Here is a 23,519-nt window from a genome sequence, read left to right as displayed (position 1 = left end):
TGATTTATTTTAATAACAAAGATGTATAACAAGACTATGACCTAATAAAAGTAAAAATATAAAACCGTTTGAACGTCTGCAATCCATTTGATAAATTATGACCGAACAATACATGTGAACATACCCATTAACTTGTGCTAAATAAATCGAGTGCTTCCTCCATGTCGACTGCCTTCTTATCTGTAGTCCGTGGACATATTTGCTTTAGAAGGATATATATGTCTTCTGGTGATATCTGAAGCGCCAGAAGTTCCAATATGATACTAAAAGAATAATTTCTTATAAGCGTATAACTCGTTTAGATATTGCTAATCTCTCTCATTGCATTTCTCAACTATTACAGTAGCTTAATATTTATATTAGTTTATAGCTTTGCGTTATTAGAAAGATAGACATTTTTTTTTATATAAAAAATGTTTGTTACATACTTGTTACGTTTAGATAAATATTATGTTTATTACGAAATGTCGAAATTTGTAATATACAAGGTTATCTTACTAAAGCTCCCAAACACAGTCGTACAGGTTATGTTTGTATATATTTCGCAAATTGTTACCGATAAACGCCTGGTACTGCTGAGATTCCTGCCAATTCGGCCAACGCTATCAGTTCGACTTGATGAGCTTGTGGGAACGTCATTCTGTCCATTAAAAACTTTCTTTATTAATACGAAAATCTGATTTACCGCGCGACACTTTCTTTCCCACAAGTAAGCCACAGCAGTGCTACCAATAATTTCCTAGTAACTTATAATGATCGTGAAACGTATCGTATTTTACATATATATTATAATAATTTACAACCTTTCCGATTGAACTTAACTATACAAATTATCATTGATTGTAATATTATGCGTTATCGTTTGATATAGAAAATTTTTACACACAAGCAAGCGAATCGTACAAAATACCCTAGAAAATTGTACATAATCACCATGAGAAGTATCACAAAAAATGAAACATTAACAAAACGAAGAACAAAAAAGAAATTATTATTAAAGTAATAAAAGTTAAAGAAAGTAGAAGATATTTTACAGAGTAACGTTGAAATCAATTATCCTGTTTTGTATCGAGCGATTTCGCGATGAATCTTTAAAGTGCAAGTTGGTCGTAGAAATAGTAAGATAGTAAATTCGTGGAAATACGATTAAAAACTTTATTTTTTTTTGGTTTGCTTTGTAATTGGGAAAAATATATATAATGTTACGTGTACCTGTAGGAACTTTGGACTACAGATTATGTTTGGGACAATTGTCGTTTAGGTAACACATGCTAATTCAAAAGAGAAAAATAAAGAAGAAGTGAACTCAGAACGCGTCGAACATGTTACCAACGATCAAGTTATGAAAGAAGAGAAAGAAGAAAGTGGCTTACATCTAACGCTAAGACTAACAATTCGTTAAATCTAAATTTATACGTTGGTAACAAACATGGTATAAAATATGGTATTCGGTGTTGTACGTGCTTCTCTATCGAATCGACAACAGAACGTATAATGAAGGCTTGAGAACATCCGTGTGTACCTTTCACTCTGGTCATCAAATGCGATCTCATTTTAAATGTAACTCATAACGCGTGGTTACAAACAAAAAAGAAAAAAAGAAACAGAAAAAGGAGAAAATAGAGAAACGAGGCGAAACAAAACGAAACGAAAATGATGGGATTATAAAAACACTCGAAGTAATCTACAACTTAGATCTTGTTTAACATATAAAGCTGACCATGAAACGAATCTTACGCATGGCACACGTTTTAACCAACCTCTCAAAACTTGACGCTGAACAACCCTGCTAACGCGTATAAAATTATATGTACAGCATCGCAAGATAGTTTTGTGCTTTGTCTCTTGTACAGAAGCGCACACGCCAGTTATTCCTGCTTTTTTTTTGTTTTTCTTTGTTTTCTTTTTTTCGTTTGGAAAAAAGTTTGAAAATCCTCGACTAGCGTACATTGTACGTCATGCATTGGTTAAAATCTAAAAAAGAAAGTATTCGATACACGAAGTTGTTACGAATGTTTATATTCAATACGAATTCCTATTACATTAGGAATCTCACGAACAGAGTTTGCCCTTTGGAAGATACACGTTAAATGCTTAATTTCAGCAGGGTTAATACTCTTCTATTTATCTCAACGAAGACTTTACGATCGTTCGGTACTGATAACGAATAAAAGCAACGCGGTGATTACAGTGAAGCAACGATCGTTTCAACTTTGAATTCTAATCATTCCTCGTCGAACTGCCTGAAGTCTCATATTTCTTCACTTTAGTAGTAAATACTTATCTTTCATGGAGAACCGCTGTTAATCCAGCGGTTCGCCTTTCTGATTTTCTTTTTTTTTATGAAATAAAACTTATTTTTTACAGATTAAACATATTTAAAGATCCTTAAAAATATACACTGCTCTCTTAATGTTTCTTCTTTCCTCTCATCGTACTCAAAACGCATTATATCCTTGGCCATCTTTTTTTTCTGCTTTTTTTGTTTTTTTTTTTTGCTTTTTTTTTGACTAGATTCATTCTCAGTTTAATAGGTATTTAACTCGATACCACGAGTACGAGGTTTAGATTAATACGTGGCTCGTTCTTTAACCAGAACACACTTCTGAGTGTTCGTCCCACGCAGCAACCTAAAATGGATAACTTTGTTACTAATTGACGAAATTTAAACTCTTAAACTACTGTATTTCATACGCATTGTATCTATCATTTATTAAGTATTATATTAAACATATGCAGCATAAGTAAATTTGAAAATCTTACTTGGCACTCGCGGCTGCAATACCACTGATGACCACAGCCAGCGCATACAAATTGCGCTACACGTTCGTGACATCCTTGGCATTGCGGAGGACTGATTATGTCCTCTCTAGCATCCCTACCGCCTGAAGAAATACGTGTCTCTCTATCTTCGATCACTGCTGATTCTTCTTCAACATCATCCTGTAAACAAAAATATAATAATAGAAGTTATAAATCTTGTTCCAACAAATTACTCGATCAACTCATATTGCCTCTACAAAAGTTGAACGACTGGTATAATCTGTTTTAATGAAATAGATATCCACTTTTTACGTTTATCACTTACCACATGAGACTGAACTGGAGTGTTGATGACCGGAGTAATTGTTATTTCAGTTCGAGCCTGAAAATAAAAAAAATTAAATGGACGTATTAATAATGTTTAACTAAAATTTATACAATACGAGTAGGGTGGTTAATTAATGAAAGAATGAAATACCTTGGAAGAAGATAGGAGGTCGCTGATGGAAACCGGATTAGAGCCTTGATATGTCTGCAAAAGGTGCTGGGTTGCCGCGCTTTGCTGTGGCATGGACGCGGCTGTAGGTGCATTCCTTTCTCTTTCAGGTGCGGTGAGTAATCTAGCTAAAGTAGGTGAAAAAGTAGTAGGTCTTGGAGATTGTGATTTCGTGAGAATTCCATGAAGCAACGAACCACTCTGTTGAGGTGGGGTATTTTGTGATGCCGGTGACGGCGCAACAGGGTGAAGCGTTACATCCGGATAATTTTGAGGTGTTTTTACAGGTTCACCTGTAACAATTTTATATTCACGTTACATTTAATTTTTATCGAAGAGCTCGATTAAAATTTTAACGATCAAGATCGTCCGTTTTTCGCAAAAGTTAAGAAAATTGTTCATCACCATTTTTTATAGTATTATTTAAAATGCTATAATTAAGTTACTAGAAACATCGAGTATTTAGAGTAACATCATTTAACATTAGTTCTACATACCTTGTTGCTGACTTAATTTGGCAAACTGCACAAGCACGTCTTTAAAGCTCATTGAATTGTTAGGATCAACCGTATTCGAGTTGCTTTTACAGGAGTCTGTACTAGATGGCCTTGAATCAACACTATGACCCGTTTCGACCATAGCTCCACCAGCTCCAAGGCCGACGTTCACCGAATTTCTCATTCTTCGTCCCCTGTAACAATGAAACGTCGAACATCAAGTAAAAATCACCAAATTGAACATCGAGTGAAATGAACAAGTTGAAAATAACACAAAGAAGCCAATCGAATGAGATACAAGCAAATAAACATTTAATTGACCAGATAAAATCCAACGACGTAATCTGTTACATTATAAACGCGAGTATGGCTTCTTTCATACATGTATCTCACATGTATACTTGCTATGGGATGGAATATAATGAGCCATGGTTACCTGCGCGGTACCGTTTCAGGATGCCTCAGTCTATAATCAGCGATGATAGACCTAACGTCGACGATCGCTCCTTGACGGCCTTCGCCGATTTGCCTGTTCTCCGGACTAAGTGCCTCCACCTGTTTTCGACCATTTTCACCGCTTTGCTTGGGGGGCGTCGACTGACGCTGTGACGATTGTTTCGAGACTTTTTCCTTCTTGAACGCCGGCGAGTCCTGAGAACTTTCCTCGGGCAGGTCCTCCTTCGATCCAAAGCTGAGCTTCTCTTTGGATACAGGAGTGGTATTGCCGCTGCTCTCCCATTCAGGGCCCAGCGCCAAGCTCGCCGGTGGCAATGTGTCCGCCAGTTGCCCGTTGCCTTCCATGAATCCCATTACTTGCCTTCTTCTCTCGACTCTCAGGTACGCTTCCTCCTTCAGCTTTCTCATGCTCAAGATCTCGTTCCATTCCATTTCTTTAGCACGCGCTAGCTCGTCCAGGGCCTATTTGCAACGAACGGGAACGAGATTAATTAAATACCGAAAATATCTCGCGGATATTAGCAGCGGTGTCCTAATATTAGACAGCGGTCGACATTTCTTGAACGCACCACATTCAAAATACCTGATATATTTGCGGTTCTATACAACGGACACCTGCTATTTTATTTTACACGTGCATGATATGTTGCATTTGTATATACGGGAGCTTACATAACGTTAGGATAAAATTAAACGTTCGATTCAACTTCGATTGATTAATGTTGTCTGCCCCTTATTATCGTACATTGTAATTTAAAAATATACTTTGTTGATGCATGATTCAGAGGAATCATCGACGCGCCTCAAGCGTACGTATTCTATGTTATAAATATTTAATACAATATAACAGTACTTGTTATATTTTATATAAATATGTTAATAATAAATAATTAAGTTATAAACCAGAAACAAATGTACCGGTTATTGACGCACCAATTTAATTACATTCGCTCAAGTTATCCACACAATTGGAATAGTACTTTAATAACTTCTAATCTTCCTGTAATGCTTTATAATTACTGAACTGACAGAAGGAAGCGTAGGAACATCTTCTGACCGTAAAGCGAAACTCCACCGAGCGGTAATGTTTACCTGAACTTCAGCTCGAAGTTGGTCAGCCCTCACAGCAAGTTCCTCAGCGGTAACTTTCTCACAGCCGACGAGAGACGAGATGTATTGTTCCCTCTGCTCGAGGCAGAGCTTCTTCGGGGTGGAATTCCCATTCGAGGACAACTGTCCATCCGTTGATTTTCGCTTTCTGCTGCCTTCCGTTTCTGACTTGGTGCAACGCGACGCCACTGGCTTCGGCTGTACCGTCTCCGCCACGGACAGGCTCTTGCCCGCCGTTTCCGGTTCCGAATCGCAATGAGGCTCCTTCTTTATCGACGAGGACCGCAGACACTCGACGGTGGCCGGAGCGGCGGCGGTCTCCTCTGGAAGAGCCGCACCATTTTGCTGATTCTGAGGCACCTTCGGCGAGGCCCTCGACGATTCGTCTTCCCTCGACTTCTCAGCCGAGTCCACCTTCTTCCCATTTCCGGCCGCACCTTCCATTGCGTGCATCTTGTTCAAACTGGAAACAAACAAGAAAATATTAAATAAATAAATGCTATGCGCCTTACTTATTCATAACGTTAAGCGTTAGAACAACAATTTCTTTCATCGTTTTATTAATGAAGTAATAAAATATATTTGTCATTTTCTGTTTTCAAATCTCCCTTCGATTTTAAACGTTTGAATAATGGTTTCCATTAAAATAGAATCTTTACATCTGATGATATTTTATCGCAGGAAATACCAAAGGGAGTATACCGCCATTTTAATGTACTAGTATACTTTTTAATTTCAGATGACTTACAGTTTTATTAATCACAGAAGATTAGTAGTAATTTTCACTTATGAAAGTGTTAAATAAAAAAACTTACTATGATCCAACGATATTATGTAAGTACATATGTACAATAATCCTGACATTGTTTATCTGAATACATAAAAATTAATTAGAAGTGCAAAGTCATAATTATGTGCAATTATTTAACTCTGATAATAGTTCTTATGCCAACGTAATGAATAATCAGCTGGAACAATCCTGCACTTAAAGTGGGCATTCGCGGTCTATACGTTTGACACTTGAAATTAATTATTCAGTGGAATCCAACTGTAGATTGCACATTGATCATTGAAAGATTAGTCAAATTGAAAACATCCGCTTTCCAACGACGACGTTGATAAACCGATAAGTCCGTTTTACAAAGTTTGCTCGGACCTTGCATAGGAAATAATTGTGTCGCTATCAAGGACAAGCTTCGACTTACAACACAGCAGTTAGCTAAATTAAACCAAAGCAAAGCACCGAATATAAATGTATGAAATGCCATTTCACATCATACAACGTTTCTCCTTTATTTATATTCGAAATATGACTTAAGGTATATTTTCTGCGACATGTACCGTTAATGATAACAGTGATTACGATGTGATCGACAATAATTACAGAGCAACGCAAGAAGAATACAGTGAACGGATTAACGTTAACGAGCCTCGCAGATCTACGATGCATCCTCGCGCAGAACGTTTGTGATCCCATCCTCGATCGATATCCGGACGCGGATGAACGGCTTGAAAGTGGGGTTGCTCCCACGACGAAGATGACCCACGGTGGTCTTCGCAACGCGTGCGTGGCCGTTCCGCGTTTACCCTCAGCAAGAGGCAAGCTTACACGCGCACTAGAATAGAAGGTGACCACACAGCGGGGTTAACACTCCGCTGCCTGCTTCCAAGGGAGAGACCTCTCTTACGCAGGACCGTATCTACTTTTTCGATTTTCCAACAGCCACGTAAATTCGCAACGACGCTAAGCATAACAAATATTTATTTTACAAATTTTTATTAACTGTTTCTTAGCCTTATTTTTCTTTTCTACTTTAACTGTTAGAAGTGCACATTACCTCTCATTATTGTCTGTATATTTCATGCCAATTGTATCATATTTTAATGCACGCGTATCAATTTCACGAGCTAATAAGATTACCTCTATTAGCAATAAGCAATAACGTGTTGATCAACGAGTAATCAATTTTATGATCTTATAACATTATAATGTATTGTAACAAATATCTTGTATTGTATTGGCGACAGTAAAACATAACAAACTAACGAAGATTCCAGCAAGAAGTCCAGCAAGAAGAGTGGAAAGAAAACGGATGACGAAGTGCAGTGGTACCGCTGCGAACGAAATAAGCGTCAGAGCAAATGGTTCACCTCCGGCGACAAAGGAGCAAATATAATATCCCTCTGTACGAGGTGACGATAATTAAATTGAAAGTCGAAATGAAAATTGCGCTGAAATGATGAAATCAACGAAACGACCGTCTCGAGACGAATCATCGTGACGAAGTGAACATCGTCGTGGGAACCGATGTTGAAATAGACGACGAAACGGTCCAAAATTCGAGACTACGCCTGTGGCTCGTTTGGTACGAGAGGCGCGGTGTGCTCGCGCGGTCGTTCGCAAAGAGGGGAAGAGGCACAGAGTGGGAAATTGCACGCGCGAGAGGGAGACAGGGCGGTGGAAAGAGAGGACACAAAAGAGGGGGAGAAACGAAGTTCGTTGCACCCGCTCGCGTTCACTGCACTTTATAGACGCGGATATAGGTTTCGCGGTACCAATTCTGAAAAGCCCTCGAACTCTTCCTCTAATCTTTCAGACTTTCGATTGACACAAACGGGCCGCTGTTAATTCTGATTCGTTCGATCGTCGGATCGAGTAACGTTCAAATTTCGTTGGGAGCTTAATAAATTATATTTGCTTTTCCCTATCACGTACACGCAATGAACAAAAGAATGACGAAAGCTAATTAAATATTGGTGCGATTAAAATTCAACTTAAACGAAGTCTGTGCAATCGTTGATTCATTTGAATTATTTTTAAATCGCTCGTTATTTACATCGAGGAGCAGCCATTGTGGAATTTTTTTTAGAAATCAGAATTCTCTTCGAACATGAAGAATTACTTTGATGAGAATAGCTCGAACATCTCACGTTTTACTTTAGCGAATAATACCCTCAAGAGAGAGTATCCTAATAAGCTGCAAAAACTTAGAACTTCGGAAATACAATCGCGGTTGAGACACTCGTTTTATTAGCATTTGTTCCTGCATTCTTTCAGGCAGAATGTAACAGGTGGTTACCGGTCGTATTGACTTTCGTTTTCAGCATTTACGGTTCTCTCAATAATCTGATAACGTTCATCGCAGCAATTATCCATATAAAAGGATTGTTTGTAAATACGTTTCGAGTCGATCAATAAAATTATCTATTATCTAACGCAGTATTTAAATACCAACAACTAACTATAAAAAAGTATCTTTAACTATTTATATCAATCGCTCCAACCAATCCTGTGGTATGAAAATATTTCGTAACCAGAAACTAGGTCCCCCAACATTTTCGTCGATTGATAACCAGTACCATTCATACGACTGTACGAGATAGCAGAAACTGGAGGAACCCCATTTAATTCACTTCCCGTTGGAAATATCTTATCGAGACTGTATTACAATGATACAGTTTCCAAGTACTCGATCAATTCATATTGAAACTCTCTATTTTTACTTACTCACTGTTGCTACAATGATGGCATCCGTGACATGTTTACGTTACGTTATTGGCCTAAGCGCAGCAACACTGTACGTTCAAAAATTGATTCGGCGCGATAGGAAGAGAGGCACCGGGAACCACGACGTTACACAGCACTGATTCAGGGATTCGTATTTCGCCGGGGTATTGTACCTTTCACGCTTTCTTCGGCTGCACGAAACAGTAATAGAGCGTAGAGGCCGTTTAAACTGTGGCGATAGCGAAAGCGAAGGAGAAAGCGAAACCGGCCGGCAAACGGTAACTGAAATCTTCTGGATGAACGAGCAAGCGTTAAAAGTGAACACAGAGAGCCTCGTCGCCAGGAAACAAGAAGCATAAACACCGCCAGTGATACGATCGCTGGAATTAGTTCCGATGTTAATTTAATGTAACGAACGTATGAAATAGCGGTACACGTTGTGGAGTTAAGCTCCCCCACCGTTCGTGCATTCCTACCTTTTCATACGGTAGTCGGAACGAAGAACGCAACGATAGGATTAATAGTCGATTCTGTAATCGAGGTCACGGAAACGGCGTTGTTGTCGCTACGAATTTGCGAAAAGTATCAAGGTTAACGAGGCGCCTTTTGAATAAGCGCGCCATTTAAATTCAACGTTCCACGGAAAACACAATGAATATTAAAACGGTATTAGCTAAACAAAATTAATACAAGGGCATTCCGCGATACTTAAGACCGGAATGACGATGATTAACACTCTCACGGAGCCAGTATGTATACGTACGATGATAATCACTGTCACGAATCACGATGAAACGGCTAGCCGCGACTGGTTCCTATACCGGTCACGGGAGCCACGGGTAACTTTCACGAATGTGATCTCAAATAGAAAACAATCGATAGAGACTGTGCGACAGTTAAAGGTAGGCGGTGTTTTGTTTCGAACGCGCGCGACGAAACGGCCAAGAAACAAAGCGCACCTGAGACTTCCGGTGAACCGTGAAAAGACCGACGCCCGATGCGGACTTTCGCGGAACACCTGAAATTATTTCATAGATCCACACGTCCGCTGCTAACGCACCCACCCATCAATTTCCGCGTGCAAACACCGTCGAGCTACGTACGTTGGACGTGTGTGTCGGAAAACTCGAACGGCGTGCTGCTACATCATCTCGAAAGTGTCCCTCCGGGGCGAGAGGCGACGCGGGTAGGCGTAAAGCGGTGGAAAAAAAATCGAGCTCCCTCGTTCGCGAGAAACCGTTGACACAGGAACCGAGTGGCATGAACACACAAGTTGTATGCACCGTTCACACTCCACTTGCACTTTTCACCGAGCGTTGCCGCCGCTCGCCGGTCACGATGATCCTTTCTTTCTTCGGCCCCTGCGCCCGGACGAAGGCAGCCGGACGTAGTCGATCGGAGCCGATCGCGGGCTAATCGTCCGCGTCTTCGCCCGAGAGACACTCTCACCGCACTTCGCCACTCTCGCTGTCGTAACGTGGCGCACACCGACGACGACTCGACTCCCTTTCGACGGCTGGTGAAACGGCAAAGGTCACGAAAGGTCGTTCGTCTATCGCGAGGGCAGTAAAGGGAGGAGGACTGGCGTTACCGCGGTTGGTAAGCGCGTCGACTAAGAGTCGCGCTCACCCTTTTTCTTCTAAAACCCGGTGCTGCCACGTTTCACGGACGAAAGTTCTATGACCGTGCGGGAGGGAACCGCTAGCGTGTACACACACTCGCTTCGGGACCGGAGCCTGTTTTCGCGCATTTACGGTTAGACGAAGGACGTTTAGCCGACTATGAGTCGCGCGAGTATATACTACCGCGAATACCGCGCGCGCGTCGGTTACGAACAGAAGTCGAAACAACAAAGATAGACCGTCGTAGGAACGTACGAGATATAGCGGGGGAGAGAGAGAGAGAGAGAGAGATAGAGAGAGAGAAAGCGGAGTGCAGCAGGTCGACCGGCTTAGGTGGGGTTGCCACGATTAATGCGGTGGCTCGAGGGGGGCGAGAGAGCAGATAGAAGCGCGCGCGTGTGCGTCCGCGCCTAGATTGGGCTAGGTTAGGTTAGGTTAAACGCTTGCCAGGGGACCTTGCAGCGGCGTCCTACTTCTTCTTCGCGAGCGAGCGCGCGCTTTCGTCCTCCGTCTCCTCCTACTGTCCTCTACGCTGTATCCTCGGTTTTAACCGAGGTGTTGCTGTTCTTGCACTCCTATTCGAACGCTAATCGCTGGTTGCTCTGCTGTGAAACCGCCACGTTTCCACTGGGAATTGAATTTTTCCTACACCCCGGTCGAGTACGTTACAGGGAACAGCCGAAGGATGAAACGTGTACACCGTTATAAATATCTCTGTCTCCTTCCCGGTCGTACTTTGAACGCCATCAATTTCTATATTTTCTTTATATAACGTTTTAAATAATTATTGGAAAAAACTGCTCAAGGTCGTGTTCTCTATTAAGTGCAATCATTACGATAATACTAATTCTTGTTGACACGTTGGTTATGTACTACTTGTGACGCTGTATGCGAGGAAAACAAATCAACGGGGATAGATTGCGCTCAGGAAGTCACCTCGACGAGCAAAGAAATAAGCTATATCCTATATGTGAAATTATTATTGTTTACGGAACCAACATTTCAAGATCGTTACAAAATTTAGCACGGTTTCAAGTCGTTCGAACAACAACGACAAAGTAGAGATCGACGTAAGCAACAAAGTCCATAGAAAGACACGTCCTAAAGGTCGACTTCGTTACAGCAAGTGGGGGAAGAACACGAAGAAGGAAACCTCTGCACGGTCGAAGTTACGCTATTATTATTGACATCGAATGGTTGCGAGGGAGACTCATCTTTCTCACTTTCCAGCATACCAGGAAGACGCCCACAGACGGCCAGGAGGAAGAACGAAAAAAAGAAAGGGGGCAATTTCGATCTTCGTTTGTCGCGAAATCGACCATTTGCCGACACCACTTTACATTAGAACCTTGCAGTCGTAGCTAACGTAATAGACAGAAATAATTTGAGGTTACTCTACTTCCTTCTCGTTGTTGTTTTCTTAACGCTTTTTTCCAGTTATTGGAAATAACTGATTCCAGCTAATGTTTAAGTGCGCAGCAATTGCCAATAGGAAACGTAATTATGTCCATTGAGTGTATCCGGAGGAGGATAGATAATTCCCATCGCAATGTAGTTTATAATTTGTTTTTTATATGTTTGACACTTGTCCTGGTAATTTAGTAACATATGTACACACACACCCTCTCTTCGGATTAAGAATAGAACGCGTACCAAAATGGATGGTTATCAAACAAATTCCAGTAGATCTACAATTATCCGTTACACTGTTCAAGCAACTTTTTAGTCTCTATTTTATAAATATTTTTTTATAACGCTAGAATTACGCAACGATCGTAAACCGTGACGCGACTTCGTGCTACCGCGGTACCAATTATCGATAGTAGTCCGCGATCCATCTCGAACGATTTATCACGAGGTATCACTCGGAAATCCACGTATTTACCGGGAAGAGGAGGAGGAGGCTACCACGAAAAAGCACGAAATGCCAGGAGGGCAAGAGAGCGAAGAAGGAAACCTCTATGCCAGTGAGACTCGCGCTATTATTATTGACATCGAACGGTTACGAGAGAACGTGCTCTCCCGTCCCGCTCGCGTTGCTCTCGACCTAATTCGCGGACGCTGACGATCGGTGGAGCGTTCTCGCCTGCTCGAGGTGTCCCTGAGCGCCAAGGACGTTCTCGAGCGCGTTGGTGAACCGCGCGCGCGGAGGTTATGCGAAACTTTTCTCGGAACCAAGTCGAGCTCGAATTCGTCCTTCTTCCCTGAGAAGAATCTCATCGTTGCCTTTAAAAAGAGCACCGCTCCGCCGTCTTCTTCTCGCGCTTACTAACGAGCCGTTATTTTTGGACAGAAACACAACCAGAAGAGAGGAAGAAAATTTTCCGAAATTTCCCGTCACAGTTGTACAACCCTGTTTTTAATAAGAAGACATTCTTCATCATTTTTTTTGTTGCACACCCTACTCGTCTATTTTTACACTTCTATATCTACTGCTTTCTGTTACGGTACTTCCCGTTGTTTTATTTTTACACGTGTATATATATATATGTTATGTTACAACCTATGCACCTTGGCCTTACATTATAATATCATATTCATTTCACCTTTTCAATCATATAATATGCGAATACGTTCATAAATAAATGTTATACCCCACGTGTGTTTACTTCAATCAAGTTTACGACAGGTCTCTCTCGAAGCCTGTCTGAAATTAATTAAAATGTAAACGCACTGCCAAGCATAGAGTACAAAAAGATGTTTTCCCTATGCATAAGAGCGGCAATGGTATTGGATGCGTACAAGGTTCCACGGCGCATACTGAATGGTAGCACGTAGACTCAATAAATGGGTTCATAATGCGCGGTGAACAACTTGTCCAAACTCATATACGGTTTCGTTGCGTTGTAGGGGTTAAGTAGAAACCGGTGGCTATACAGAGGCACTCGAGAAGCAGCCGAGTACACAGAGACAACCTTGGGCGTGTGAATTTTTTAATAGTTCGCTCTGCTGGTGAGCGGGCCGATTTATCGAAGATGCCACCGAGAGAGGAGGACCGTGCGAAATTATACAGGAAAACGAGGCAGTGGCTCGAATTTCGGGAGATAGTCAGCAGGCAAGGTTCGCCTCGTCCCTGACCGCGAAGGCCTCTCCTCCGTCTCTCGAACGTCGCTACATCGGTCAGAGGTTGAATTGGTTTAAGTCAGGCCCGGATTAGTTCGAAGTACTGCCACGATTCGATCGATGGCCTGGCGATTTCGTTCGATCGCCATTGGACTTTTCTCGGTATATCAAGCGCGAACAAACAGCGGGGACGGGAAAAAGCGTTCGCCTTGCGTACCATCGACCTCGCAGGCTGACGATAAAATGATATAGGCTAGGAAAAAGTTGCGGTCGTCCGTGATACTCTGAATCAAGGAATATTCAAAATATTCCCTAACATTGCGCTGGGTGTTGTCGCACGATTGGGCCGCGAATAATACGTGAGCGCGTCGCGTTTTACCATCGCGGTAAGAATAGGCTCGATAACAGTCAGTATGTTAATTCGATACGAAAAACTCTGCTCAACGAGTCTTCTCGCGAGAAGAAAATGCGCGGATCAATTTTGGGGAAAAATTTGGAGAATGTAACGGATCCAACGGGATTGGACCCAATTGTATAAAGAGTTTACACGGTTCGTTTCGGTTGAACGGCGTCCCGAGTTTTACAGAGCCCAGAGCCATGTAAACGATGTAAATTAGCATTCAATTAAATTGCAATTTACATCGCTCGCGCTGGTTTTAATTCTGTTGAATCACCGTATTGTCCGACCGAAATGAATCGCATGATTTCACCTTTCACTTTCGACTTTACCAAGTCGACAATAACGCGAGTTACACGGAGTTTAGGGACAACCAGCTAGGAGAAATGCACGTAGCCACGCACGGTTACAAAAGGGTGGAACCGCGATGTTACCGTGCAAACTGTTATCCAGTAACGAAATGAAACGCCCTCACTTCCGAATGGTAATAAGGAACTGAACACGGTTGCGCGTGTCATCGAAGACACCAGCTCTCTTAGATAACAATCAGCGGATCGTTAATACGGCGATGGTCGTTGGAAATACAAAATATAGTAATTGAACCTGGTGGTAACGAGGAGGCGAGCGCGGTGGTTAATTTAAGAGGATGGACGGCAATAAAAATCGTTTCGACCGCGTTGGAATTTCCGAAAGCCAGTCGAGCGTCTTCTCGATGGGCCGTGATGCAAACGGTTCACCAGGCGAGAACCTTGCACGCCCAAGGACACGCGAACCAACGGACGAGGACAGCCGCGATATATTCGCGTCCAGTTCTGCGCCTTTTCCCACATAACCATCACGCGGCGGTCTACGAGAAACGACGATATATCACGAGGTGGAATGACGAAAGGAGGACGGTCGATTCTCGGCCCGAGGTCGACCGTAGGTCAAATCGCCGTCGCGGAGACGACCCTGGTCGGCTGGCTGGTCGTGCACCAAAGATGGTCGGGTTGTCGCCGATCGTTTTCTCGTTCTTTCCAAACGACCGATTTTCGACACCGTAACGCGCGATTTTACCGAGTCATCTCCCGCGAACGACGCTCTGCCCCCCCCCCCCCCCCCTCTTCTAAAGAAAAAACCAAAAGAAATGGAAACGCTTGCCCGCATCGATGGCACGCGTTCCTTCCAATTAAAAAGCTCGTGAAATTTCCTGCGACAGGGCTGTTGCTCAATTCGAGCCTCGATAACGCATTCTTAAAGGGCTACTCATAATTATGTAACGCGAACGTTAAACGATAATTTGGGGCTGAGGTTTCTTTTTTGCATACATGCGCATAGCGATCCCTGGGTTATCGATAGAGGTAAGTTAAGAGAGTAGAAGTAGGAGGAACAATTTTGAAATGACCCAATTAAAAATGATATCGAGTCCAAAGACGCGAACTGACATTGGAAAGGAGAAAATAGATACACGTCCTTGACGATAGCAGATTTGCGAATGGATTTACGTGAAGCAGCGGACGCGTGCTTTGCAAAAAAATCGAGGTTTACAATAAAATATATTAGAGGACGTCTTCTGTTCTACCTACAAGTATTTACGCGTATGTATCGTCTTTTTGGCTCATGACCCAAGTGATAACGATTCTCAGCATCGATAACGACTCGAATATTCCTCTGTTTTTCGAACTAGAGCGGTTTGATATTCTTTTAGATTAGCTACAACATCTCTCCGCTTAAAAGAAAAACAAAATTCGTTTTAAGTTCCATTGCTCTTCGACTGTCTGTCTCGATATTCATTTCTTCAGTTGTGACTATCATCCACGCGAAAAAACAAAAGCACTTTTATCCAATGCCTTACCGATTAAACAAAAGAGAGAAAACGAATATTATATAAAAGTTGTCGTCTAATGAAAATTATAAGAAACCATCGCTGAACTGGAAGGAATGAGACGTTCAAGAAGAGCTTGTAACGGTGGCAGATGTTGAGGAAACTTTATCTGCACGTGTGTCGCAGAAAGATAAAGATGTAGAATTTCATTGGCAGATCCAGAACGATAGACCAACTGTACACGTAGAGAGACGGTCCTCCGCGTCAAAGACGCGTTCTCCAGTACTCGCGAGTGTCTCGCTTACCTACACAGATTTTGTCACTTAACCGAGCACACGCGCGATACACTTCTATCTTCATGCTCGCAGGCAGATAACAAATCTCGTTCGCAATTGTTAGATTCTTTGAATTCTACGATATCGATCCTCGGTTGTTTTATATTTTAAGCAAATTAAAAGGCACCAAACTGCTACCGCTTCTAAAGTAACGATTATTTCCGATTATTATAAGAGAAACGCATCGTTTTGTTCGTATTTTCACCGTGTAATTTCGTAAGTAGTGCAGTTTTAAGTTCCGGCCAGCTCGTGTCTCGTATTCTCGTCCTATCAGCTTCAGACTCTCGACTGAATCACGTTACCGCAGAAAAATTAACGAGACCTTCCTAACTGTAATCATGTAATAGCTATTTTGTGCACGTAAAAAATTATGTAACGCGCCTTCTCGTACCTTACGCGTCATTAACTTGAATTTCATCGTTGAGAATTAAAATCGTATTACAAATTCATGGCTGACGTGCGAAACCATCGAAAGATCGGCTGGAACAGGATATTTCCGGTTGAACTTTATTATATAAGTATCGTTATTTTATCGACTGGCTAAAGCAACGGATGACCTTGAACGGTGACCTTGAAAGTAAAGACCCGAAAGAAGAAACCGTGGAAACCCGAGTTTCTCCAGGACCTATAGTTTCTGTCGCTCTCGCGCATCGAGAGAAAACGGCCACGGTTTCGTCTGATCCGCGATTGTGTGGATCAATGCGCCGTTCCTACCAGAGGTCGCGCTAAAAGGTCTTCATGGTTGCCGCGCTGAGGAGGAAACATCGCGACCACGACAGTTTCCGCTCGAAGCGGAACCAACCTTCAACCGACTTATTTATCGATCAAACGGATCGATCGTCCATTTCAACAATGCCCCCCGTACTTTCGTCAAACGAACCAATAGAAAAGGACCAAAGCGCGCATAAGAAAATCCTAAAGTGGCGATAAAACTTGGCGAACGAAGTAAAAAGAGATCGATCCAAGAGATAAGGGAATGGAATCCGTCTTATCGCTTCCGGTACCAGATCCGTCCTCGAATTCTTGGTCGAGAACGCAATCGTTTCGTACCGTGTAAGGATAGACTCACCGTGGCGCGGGTTTGAGACCGAGGGCAAGCAGTACGTCGATGCCCGCCATCTTTTGCTCCTGGTTCACTTGATTGCCACTCTTGGCACGTTGCTGGTGTTGGTGGTGGTGGTTGTGGTGGTGGTGGTGGTGCTGCTGCTGTTGATGGTGGTGGTGGTGGTGGTGGTGCTGCTGCTGCCGCCTTTCCGTGGTCGGCTGATGGTGCTGCTGCTTACTGTCAGCCAGACCGTTGTTGCCGGTCACTTTCTGGCCGGTTAGCATTTTAGCATGGGTGACCTTGAGGAGGGAGCGCTTCGCGTCCTCGACCAGCATCTTGGTGACCGGCTGTACGTTCACCGGCACGCCGATCGTCGGTACAGCGCCACGACGCAGCCTACTGCGCACAGGAAGACCAAGCACAAGGTGCTCCATATCCTTCTCGTAAGATTCGTTGGTGAAGTGGAGGGAGCATATCCGTGCGGTTTGTATGTTGAACGGTATCTCGCCGTTCGAGAGGGGCACGCGACCGCACGCGCGCACCCATCGCGAGCGCACTTCCGGTATCTGGGGGAATCGATGGTAGCGGATACGACGGCCGCGGGTCCGACGATGACTGTTGCGGCACGTAGCCACGGCGCACTGCGGCATCCTAACCTCTTAAATCCGTTGTCTGGTTGCCGTTATCGAGTAGGTAACCAGAGGCGGCACACGCTTTCTCCCTCTCACGCACACTCGAGCCGACGACACGCGATGATAACACGCCTCTCTACGACATCCTCGGCGATACTGCCGGATAATTCTATCGTTGCCGGGGATCCATCCTCACGACGCCATCGTTTGCCCACCGACGATCTCGCTCATAACTGACAACAGACGAACCCGGCGCTCTTTCGATGAGTAAGCCTGCGTTTCGCCTAGCGCGATCCTTTGTTTCTAGCGGTCGATGTACGCGTCGGTAAGCAGTCTTCCGATCGGAACAGCCGAGCCCCGGACGCCGCGCGATACCTCTCCTCTTTCGCGTCTGGCAAAAAAATAAACCGTCCAAGCTCGCCTTCCTAATACACCGTGGACGAAGGTTGCCCCGCTGGCAGGCCGACCGAGCTTCGTTTGCTTTGGTAGCGGACGCCTGACTAGATGCGTTTTGCCGGCTGGCTCCGGTATTCCCAGGATTCGGTGACACTTGGGTACTCAAAACAGATGCACGTGGGTGTACACAGACGCGGGCGCGCGCGCACACGCACACACATGCACTAGTTGAAACACGTCAAAAATGGAAGCGATCGATCTCGCGGTTGTTCGATCGCCCTCTCCTCGATCCTCTTGACGTTGTCGTTTCCTTTTACTGTTTCCTTTTTTTTTTTTTTTTTGCTCTTTTTCCTCAACACCAAAGTACACGTGCGTGGCGCGACGAAGGGAGACCGGTAGCGTCGTCCTCGAAGGAAGTCCGGCGCAGACAGAAGAGCCGCTCGCGTAGATGTATCGCGAGGCTGATGGCGTGGAACGTGAGAATCGACAACGAGACGGTCGCGCGACGGAAGCACTCTTGCGTACTCTGGATGACCGCGGGAGGTCGAAAGGGCATCGGTACCGCCCTGCGTGCGACGCCCTGCGAACTGTGGCTAGCGACGTAGAAGGGGACCGGAGAGTAAAGAGCGAAAGAGACGGGTAGACGACGGCGGCCGACGGCTGGAGGGGGAAGGGAAGCAGAGACGGCGGAGTACCGAAAAACGAATGTGTGCGTGGGCCTCCCGGCGGACGCCACCACTTTCTCGCGACTCAAATTCAAAACGTTGCACGCACACGCGGTCGCGCGCCTCGTATAAATCGACCGTCACGCGGAGCACGCGGGGGCGCGGAGCGGGGTGGTTGCAAATCGGAGAAAGAGCAACAGCAACAAGACGACGGGGCTCGGGGACGCGCGTGTCGCGCACGTCTTTTTCCGCGACACGTGCGTAGAGACGGGTCCGCGTTCTCGGCGAAAGGTGTCGCCTCGTGTACCTTTCTCCGTCCGTGACGATCACCGTTGCTTGATCGCGACGTTGATTGGTGGGCGGTCCGTCAAGATGGCGACGGATGACGGTGGCTGAACGAGCGACCGTCGACGAGCGTGGACGAAAAACGCCGAACTTGCGGTCTACGCACGGCTCTCGTGGTAATCGCGAGAAATAGGGAGGGCGAGAGAGAGAGAGTGAGATAGAGATGTATAGAAAAAGGGGGAGAGATAGAACACCAAGCGACCAGCCGCGTCTTCTTGCCAACGACTATAAGGAACGGGAACACGGTCCCGTCCCGATCTCTCCGTAGGACGATCGTACGTTTGAGAACGGGGTGAAAGAGGAATGAGAGCAAATTGAAACTTCCGATGTGTACGCCGCGGTCGTAATGAAGAACCGTGTATAAATATATCACGCGTGACAGACAACGTGCTAACTACTGCACGCGCGCTGCTTCTCCTCCGGACTGGCCGATCGGGTCCGGCCGTGGAACAAGAGACAGCCAGTGGCAGCTGCGTGTGCCTCCTCGTGTCTGCGTGAAACCGGTGAACCAATGATCGTGCTCCGGTGCCGTCGAGGCAGGGATGACGAGCACCGGTGGAGGGGACAGGGTTGGAAAGGAAGAGAGACCAGGGAGACAGGGAAAAAGAGGGAGGAGGTCACCGCTACCGACTAGGGTCCTTCAGGGGTTCGCCACCCCTCGAACCACGCGGTCCTCCTCGCCTCTGTTATCCGGTATAACCAACCGCTACCGATCTCCTCTCTCTCCTCGGCGCCCAACGCGCGCGCGTTCTCGCGACCCTTCTCCTTCGGCCACGTTGCGCTTCCTCGACCTGGTCCTCGCAGGGGCGTTAGGTTACGCGCTCTTTTTCTCTTCATCCCCACGAACGGTTCGCCGCTTTGTCCGCGGAACACCGTCAACTGCCGCCGCCGTTGACCATTGTGCGCGCCGCGGGCACGAACAGCCGCGTCGAGAGAATTCTCGCGGATCCCCGCGTTTCGAGGAATCCTCCAAGACTCGAAGAAGCTTGGGTTGACGCGAAGCCATCGCCATCTTCTTTCGTATCGGTCACAATGAGTTATCAGATATTCCTCGCGAAACGTCGCGGAAAATTGCGTAACGTTTCGCACCGTTACGAAAGGGCTTTGACGAGACGCGACGTCCTATAGGAGAGCTGTTCTAAAAATAAGTCGAAACGGAGAAGTTCGATTGCAAGTGAGAAGCACTCGCGGCGGTACCTTCGATCGAACTCTTCGAACGCGTAATCGTTTCCCACGAAGAACTTCTAACGATGCATTTTCCGGAAAATTTCTATGCGTTTCAGAGATAGACGTTGAATGACCCGCAAGGATCTTAACTAATGCGTTTTGTTTGTACGCTAATGTGCAGAATTTGTTATAACAAATATGTTTATGTTTTTAATGTTTATTTATGTTATGCAAATTTAGTAAGGACCAGAGTGAAGATGAATGGAAATTGTATGGATTCCTACAAACGAAAGAATCCAATAGATTTAACGCCTTGGCGAACAAGGCGGAAGCCGCCATTTCGTGGCCGAATGAAAGTAACGGAGAACAAAGAGCTACGTATTACGGAATTTAATTTTCCGTGACCAAATGCAATCAGAACTCGAAATATTTTAAGAAACAATGATCGCAAAAGTTTCTCCCATCTAGTTTCACTTTTCCTCTTTCGCGTTTTCGCAAAAATCTAACAAGTTAGTCTCCTAGTCCATCTTATGCTCGAAGCATCCATCTGTTACATTTCCGTATAAAGAGCAATATCTCTAAAGGCTTTTCAAATGAACAAAAATTTGGTACGAAAAGAGAATCCAATACTATTCTTAGACACCCGTCCGGGGATTAAACTTTTAGAAGAACGTGCGATAGCTCGTCGATCTTAAAAGAAGACACACGAAAAAGTGTTCCGTCACAGACACCGATCATTGGTACCTACACGTCCCAACGAAACTGAATTGCGTCACGACGAAGGCATCGCACTATTTCTCCCCTATTGCCGCTAATCAGGTTCTCATGGCATCTTATGTGGCACAAAGGAAGGAGAACTTGACCCCGTTCGATCGCAACCGTATCGAAACTGTATTGCTCTGTACGATCAATATGTTCGCTTAATTGTCCGGACGGAAGAGAAAGATCCGTGAACCGATCGCATACCCCCGGCTCGAATCGATCTCGCGATCGTTCCGTTCGACAGCCGGAAAAAGGAAACGCGGACGAGGGTACGTGCCAGGGCCGAAACGTTGCGGCTGAGATTCTGGGGCAGTTTCGAAGGTGTATTTGCTCAAGAAGATCGTGACGCGGGAGGGTCAGCCTCTTGGTCGAAGGAAAAAAAAGCGAGCCAGAAGGGGGAGGGTCGGTCTGGCATTGAGCGAGGAATCACCGGGGATGTTGGCACACGACAACCCCTCGCCTCTGCAACACCTTAAACGCTTCCAAGGCTTCGTTTCGCCGGAAATTACTTGGACTGTTGCTGGTATATTTTAGCGTCGTTCACCAACGAGCGCTTAACCGTGGCTCTAAATACGTAAATGGGACGACGACTCCGTTCTTGGGCGCGGACGATCGGAAAAATTGATTTTCCCGCGAACCTTTGGCATACGGAGAGGAAAAAAAATGAGAGGACTGTTCCGTGAACTCGATATTTTTGGCGGATCTGTGCATTGTTTTTTCCCCCAAGAGAGATAAAAGATACACCTATCGGATATTGAGGGTCGTGGGAGGCGGTGATCGAGGACGGTATTTTCGTGTTCTCCACTGTAACGTTCACGGATTTTTCAGCGAGAAGAATCGAGAATTGAAATTGGCCACGTTATGAAAAATTATTTGCAGCATTCTTTTGTATAAATAGATTATATAATTTAATTGTACGCGTGGAGGAGCATGAGAAAGAAATTTAATTCATTCCACCCCATGGTACCCTGTGTTTGTCTTGTGTACCGCGGCAAACATTTTTAACGTAAATCTGGCAACGTGAAACGTTTTTACCATACATGAATTATTTTTAGAAAATGCTACGCGTATCCTGGCTGAAAATAAAACTGAGTGTAATCGTGGATGACGTTAAACCCTCGATATAGAATAATAGAGCCGAAAATGCACGAGTAACAAAGCAAGTAGACGCTTCCTATTTAAAATCGATCATTTTTGCGATCAACGGATTCGATCGTTCTTTTTTCATGTTAAAATAGTGATATGCAAAACAGAGCGCGAGTGGGATAACTTGTTAAAAATAAATGATGCTTTCATCTACGAGAACACGGAAATAAAAAAAAATACGTTCATTTCCTGGCGGAATTTAAAGTCCAGCTAGGCTCGAAGAACCTTTTCAAGTTGCATACTGGCACGAAATCTAGATTTCTTCAGTGCGTATTATCGCTGATAACACGATGGTCTGAGAAAGATCCTCAAGGGCGGGAGGAACAAATTAACAATCTGCCTCGGCGATACTCGGTTCGCCACACGTCGGCCATTTTGGTTTGATAATGAAGACACGCGTACCAGATAACGAATACCAGCTCTGTGTATTAGTGGGATTAATGGTTTCGAGGTGTTATATTAGTAGTTCTCTTTGTGCACGATAGACGGATCTTCGTTAGATAAAATATGAGCGCAAATGTTTCGTCGGTTGGTATCCTAGCTCGTATTTGCATTGATTCATCTCTCCTTTCACATTCTCGTTTCAGTTAAGCACTACGAACCATACTACGCTCGATTTTGACGAGTAATCTTGAATAGGCGTACAAAAATAAACGAAGAATCTTGCTATTTCCATAGAGATGCAACATTAATGCGGAGAACGTATGATTCGTAAAAAAAAAAAAGAAAAAAGATCCCTGATATCAGCTAATTATTGTTGCTAACTTCGACGCGGCGTAAAAATAATCCTGCATCGTGGTCAATAACAGGAGGCCTCCAACAAGGCGCAGCATGGATGCTCCAGTTCCAAGACGAACGTTCTCCTGCAACGCAACAGCTTCCCATCGGGTTCTCGCGTCGAGGATCTCTCCCCTTTTGCGATATCGTATAACCAGCACGACGAACGCGCGTCGAGGTATCTCTCCCACACGTTCCCAACGGCTCTTTCTCCTCCCTGCGCCCCGGTTCAACGATTTTCTCGGAACGCTTCTGCGGAAACTGACGACGTCCTGGTACCAGAAGCGCGTTCTAACAGAAACATCCTCTCTCTCTCTCGTTCCCTCCGACATTTTTGCTCGAATGCGTGGCTCCAGTGTCGCCTGGTCCTCTCTTTCGACCGGCGTTGGAGCCAAAGAGAAGCCATCGAAAAGAGGAGAAGCGGGCACGAAAGCCCGGAGACCTCAGTGTGGTTCACGCGGCCTCTCAAATAAGGACAGACCGATTTCCGGTGGTCTCGCTCCCCTCCTACGGACCTACGCGGCAACCTGACC

The 23,519-nt window shown here is 44.7% G+C and overlaps 2 protein-coding genes across 7 annotated transcripts in view; both read right to left on the bottom strand.

Moving 5' to 3' along the window:
- Positions 1–89: 89 nt before the first annotated feature.
- On the bottom strand, positions 90–739 carry LOC143425849 (uncharacterized). The gene is made up of 2 exons (XM_076898892.1): positions 557–739; positions 90–263 (listed from the first exon to the last, which is right to left on the bottom strand). The coding sequence occupies exons 1-2, from the start codon at positions 646–648 to the stop codon at positions 128–130; spliced, it is 228 nt and encodes a 75-aa protein (XP_076755007.1). The 5' UTR covers positions 649–739; the 3' UTR covers positions 90–127.
- A 402-nt stretch (positions 740–1,141) lies between these two features.
- Positions 1,142–23,519, bottom strand: part of LOC143426206 (uncharacterized) — a 39,152-nt gene continuing 16,774 nt past the window's right edge. For 4 of the 6 annotated variants that reach the window (XM_076899461.1, XM_076899463.1, XM_076899460.1 and 1 more), the window contains 7 exons: positions 5,305–5,785; positions 4,193–4,674; positions 3,757–3,950; positions 3,242–3,552; positions 3,089–3,145; positions 2,764–2,943; positions 1,142–2,630 (listed from right to left, as the gene is read on the bottom strand). In XM_076899461.1, the coding sequence (XP_076755576.1) occupies positions 2,589–2,630; positions 2,764–2,943; positions 3,089–3,145; positions 3,242–3,552; positions 3,757–3,950; positions 4,193–4,674; positions 5,305–5,785 (1,747 nt within the window). In that variant the 3' untranslated portion in view covers positions 1,142–2,588. Of the gene's footprint in view, positions 2,631–2,763; positions 2,944–3,088; positions 3,146–3,241; positions 3,553–3,756; positions 3,951–4,192; positions 4,675–5,304; positions 5,786–17,120; positions 17,790–23,519 lie in introns of those variants that run through there. The other 2 variants (XM_076899464.1, XM_076899466.1) reach the window with 2 other exon arrangements.

This window comes from Xylocopa sonorina, chromosome 8 (assembly GCF_050948175.1).
Source record: "Xylocopa sonorina isolate GNS202 chromosome 8, iyXylSono1_principal, whole genome shotgun sequence".
NCBI classification, from domain to species: Eukaryota; Metazoa; Arthropoda; class Insecta; order Hymenoptera; family Apidae; genus Xylocopa; species Xylocopa sonorina.
The sequence above is the reverse complement of the archived record's forward strand: the minus strand, read 5'-3'. Positions and strand labels throughout refer to the sequence as shown.

Bases quoted from the DNA above. Each gene is read 5' to 3' on its own strand.
- LOC143425849 (XM_076898892.1), bottom strand. From the start codon at position 648: ATGGACAGAATGACGTTCCCACAAGCTCATCAAGTCGAACTGATAGCG. The intron at 264-556 runs GTAACAATTTGC...TTATTCTTTTAG, and splicing joins GCAGTACCAGGCGTTTATCG to TATCATATTGGAACTTCTGG.